The sequence below is a fragment of the Quercus suber genome, unplaced genomic scaffold (genome assembly GCF_002906115.3).
Source record: "Quercus suber isolate HL8 unplaced genomic scaffold, Cork oak 2.0 scaffold_1002, whole genome shotgun sequence".
In the NCBI taxonomy this organism is placed as follows: Eukaryota; Viridiplantae; Streptophyta; class Magnoliopsida; order Fagales; family Fagaceae; genus Quercus; species Quercus suber.
In genome coordinates this window covers 1-3,569 of record NW_027070417.1, presented here as the reverse complement: position 1 = coordinate 3,569, position 3,569 = coordinate 1, and the positions used below count along the sequence as shown (strand labels likewise).

The following is a 3,569-nucleotide window of genomic DNA, read 5'->3' as shown; positions in this document are numbered from 1 at the left end:
GTATCCGCTCTCTTCAGCGCTTCCTTAGTCAGCATTTTGAGATGAAAGATTTGGGCACTCTCAGCTATTTTCTTGGGCTTGAGGTTACCTCATCCTCTGATGGATACTATCTTTCCCAAGCTAAATATGCTTCTGATCTTCTCTCCAAAGCCGGTATCACTGACAACAAGATTGTTTCCACTCCTTTGGAATACAATGCAAAGCTCACACCCTTGGATGGTGAATCTATATCTTATGCTACTCACTATCGTCAGTTGGTTGGTAGTCTGATCTATCTCACTATTACTTGTCCGGATATTTCACATGCCGTAGGTATGGTTAGTAAGTTCATAGATGCCCCTCGTTCTGTCCACTATGCTGCTGTTCTTCGGATTCTTCGATATGTCAAGGGCACACTTTATCATGGTCTACACTACTCCTCTCGGTCTTCTCTTGAGCTTCATGCTTATTCAGATGCGGACTGGGCAGGTGATCCAACTGATCGATGCTCTATCACAGGTTTTTGTTTCCTGTTAGGTACTTCTCTTGTCTCGTGGCATAGCAAAAAGCAAGATGTTGTTTCCTATTCCAGTACTGAGGCTGAGTATCGTGCCCTTGCCGACACCACCTGCGAGCTTATCTGGCTTCGCTGGCTCTTGGCTGACATGGATGCTCCACAGCCCACTGCTACTCCTTTTTATTGTGACAATCGTAGTGCTATCTACATTACTCATAATGATGTCTTCTACGAATGCACCAAGCACATTGAGATCGACTGCCACATCACTCGCCAGCATCTCAAGAAAGGCAATCTCAAGTTGTTCTCCATCTCATCTGCTGATCAACCTGCTGATATCTTCACCAAGTCTCACCCGCTTGGTTGTTTTCGAGATCTTATATCCAAATTCCAGTTGGCTTCCTCCTTGCCACCTCGAGTTTGAGGGGGGATGTTAGTGTATAGATTAGGCTAGATTAGTCCATTGGGCTTAGCCCAGTATATTACTTGTACTGCATACATGTTACTTGTACTGCACACATACCTAGCCTATATAAGACTCTCTTTTGTATATTGTTTCATATACATCAATATACAGACTATCCAGTCATTCTCTCTCACTTTATATTGTTAGCACTATCCATATACAAATAGCTTATTATTAAAAGTTTATATCATTTTTAATCTCATTTAACTACATTTGTTCTTATAATCCATAGCCTAATAGAACACAACATTGAGGGAATATCTACTTATAGAGCCAACATGAAGGATGGCTTAACTAGCAAAGACTGTTTGGCGAAAACGCGGAAGTCGTTAAGTGTGGTAGGCTTACACCAGGGGAGTATAAACCACTATTTCTATTTGTTTAAGTCTTTTTATTTTATTTAAATGGAAACTATTTGTTTAAGTCTTGTAACATAGACATAACTTTATCTCAAGAAAACATAGACATAGCTAATAGTCAATAATTTTTCATTGAATTTCTATATATGCAATCAAAGAACAAAAAATTACTTGTATATTGTACTAAGAGTACTAGTCACTGTATTTTGTTTTGGCCGTTAAGTTACTAACAATTAACAACAATGAATAAATTATGCATTTATGCAGTAATTGCTTGAAACAATAAAGAAAACCATTTAGTTGATTCTACAAATCGTTCCAAAAAAAAAAAAAAAAATTCACCTTCTCTTTAAAAGAGAACATATGCCAGCTGTTTGATCCTCAAACAATCGAAAATTTCAAATTCCCGAAAAACCTATTTATTTTACTTTTCCAACTTCAATAATCAAAATTTTCTTTAAGGAAAAAAAAAAAAAACCCTTTAGCAATCAAAGAAAGACAACCCACCCTCCATAATTTTAACTTTCTTTTTTTTTTTTTAACAAAAAAGATTACGTGACATTTAATGGCTCTATCGTTAATGGATATTATACAAATGAAAAGAAGACATTCAAAACATATATAATGTTAGGGGACCCAAAATGAAGTAGATTTAATGTAATAAATCTAGTTTTTTTTGCCAAGATTTTTCTAGCTTATTAGTGCAGTAACTTACTCTCTTTTATTAAGAGAACAAGAGTTCAAATCTTCCCCTCCTTCCATTGTGTTATCTATCAAATTATCAATAAAATAAAAACTACATTGCTTTTATGTTGCGTACATGACATTTAACATTAAGTTATTAATGGGCATGGATGAAGAGAAAGAGATTCAAAACATTATATGATTTTTCTTTTGTAGAAAAACATTATATAATGTTAGGAACAAAAATGTAAATTATTGAATATAAAATGGCAAAATCAAAATGATCCTAAAGTAAGAGGCTACAATATGGAGAGACATAATAATGTTTTGTTTTTGTTTTTTGTTTTTTTATTTTTAAAATAATTCAATAATTGCAACCGGGGGAAGGGGGGGGGGGGTGGGATTTTGAATCTTGCATAGATATCTTGGAAACACCGATAAATATTAACAAATTGAACTATAAGACTCTTGGCAAAACATAGTAATTTTGATACAAAATAAGCCGTCTTAATGAGATGGGTAATCATTTATATATTATGTCCAATAAATAAGATTATGTTAGATTTTGTTTTTAGAAGAAGATAATGTTAGATAACTCACACTCAAGGTTAAACATTAGATTATGTTGACTACTTGGCTAAATATGTATGTTAAAATCATGGTATGCCATGTTCAAGAATAAACAAAAAATTTCTCAAACTTTTTTTTTTTTTTTTTGGTAACAAATAATAGCCATAGTTTCCAAACAGATAGTGAGTTTCAGTTAACTCAACTGGTAAAGTTTCTAATAGTTGAATAAGAGATTTGGAATTCAATCTTCTCTATAGTAAAAACCGATTGGTGTCTTGGTCTGATAATAAAGAACTATCATGACCAGATGTCATAAGTTAAAACTCTCTAATTTTTTTTTTCAAACTGATCATTATACTATGTCCAATAAATAATATTGTGTTGGATAAATTTTTTATTTTATTTTTTATATAGGAATTGTGTTAGCTAATTGGCTAAACATATATGTGAAAATCATAGCATGCCTTATTCGCGAATATGCACAAAATATCTCAAACATGTTTTATTTGTAACATACAATTGCCATAATTTCTAAACGAATCATTTTCTGTTTAATAAAATTTAGTTCTCTCCATCAAAAATAGTACTTTCAACTCTATAACAAACGGAAAGAAAACACAACATAATAACAAATTCTTTTATTCACAAATACAAAAATAACAAGAATGACTAGTTATTACCCCAAACTGTAGGATTCATTGCTTAGCCCATCAAGTAAAACTAAGCTCTCCACAAAATTTGTTGTGTAAATCACATCTCTAGGATCTGGAATTCTAAGAACTTCCTCTTTCAAACTCTCAGGGTCAAATGAGACTATTCGCACCTTCAAATCATACCTTCTAATTAGAAGTTCACCATTGATGGTGCAACTAAGAAACTTTACATGTTTATCCATTGGTACACTTTTTTTAGTCCAAGATTTGGCCACACCATACTCTGTCATTGCCCATATGTGGCATACACCACTCGAATCAGTTTGATCATCACCAATAAC

At 33.3% G+C, this 3,569-nt stretch overlaps 1 protein-coding gene across 1 annotated transcript; it reads left to right on the top strand.

The window, feature by feature from the left end:
• Nucleotides 1-41: 41 nt before the first annotated feature.
• LOC136065522 (uncharacterized mitochondrial protein AtMg00810-like) lies at nucleotides 42-920 on the top strand. Its single transcript, XM_065768826.1, has one exon. It carries the CDS (start codon nucleotides 42-44, stop codon nucleotides 918-920), a length of 879 nt encoding a protein of 292 aa, XP_065624898.1.
• Nucleotides 921-3,569: the final 2,649 nt, after the last annotated feature.

Bases quoted from the DNA above. Each gene is read 5' to 3' on its own strand.
- LOC136065522 (XM_065768826.1), top strand. From the start codon at position 42: ATGAAAGATTTGGGCACTCTCAGCTATTTTCTTGGGCTTGAGGTTACC.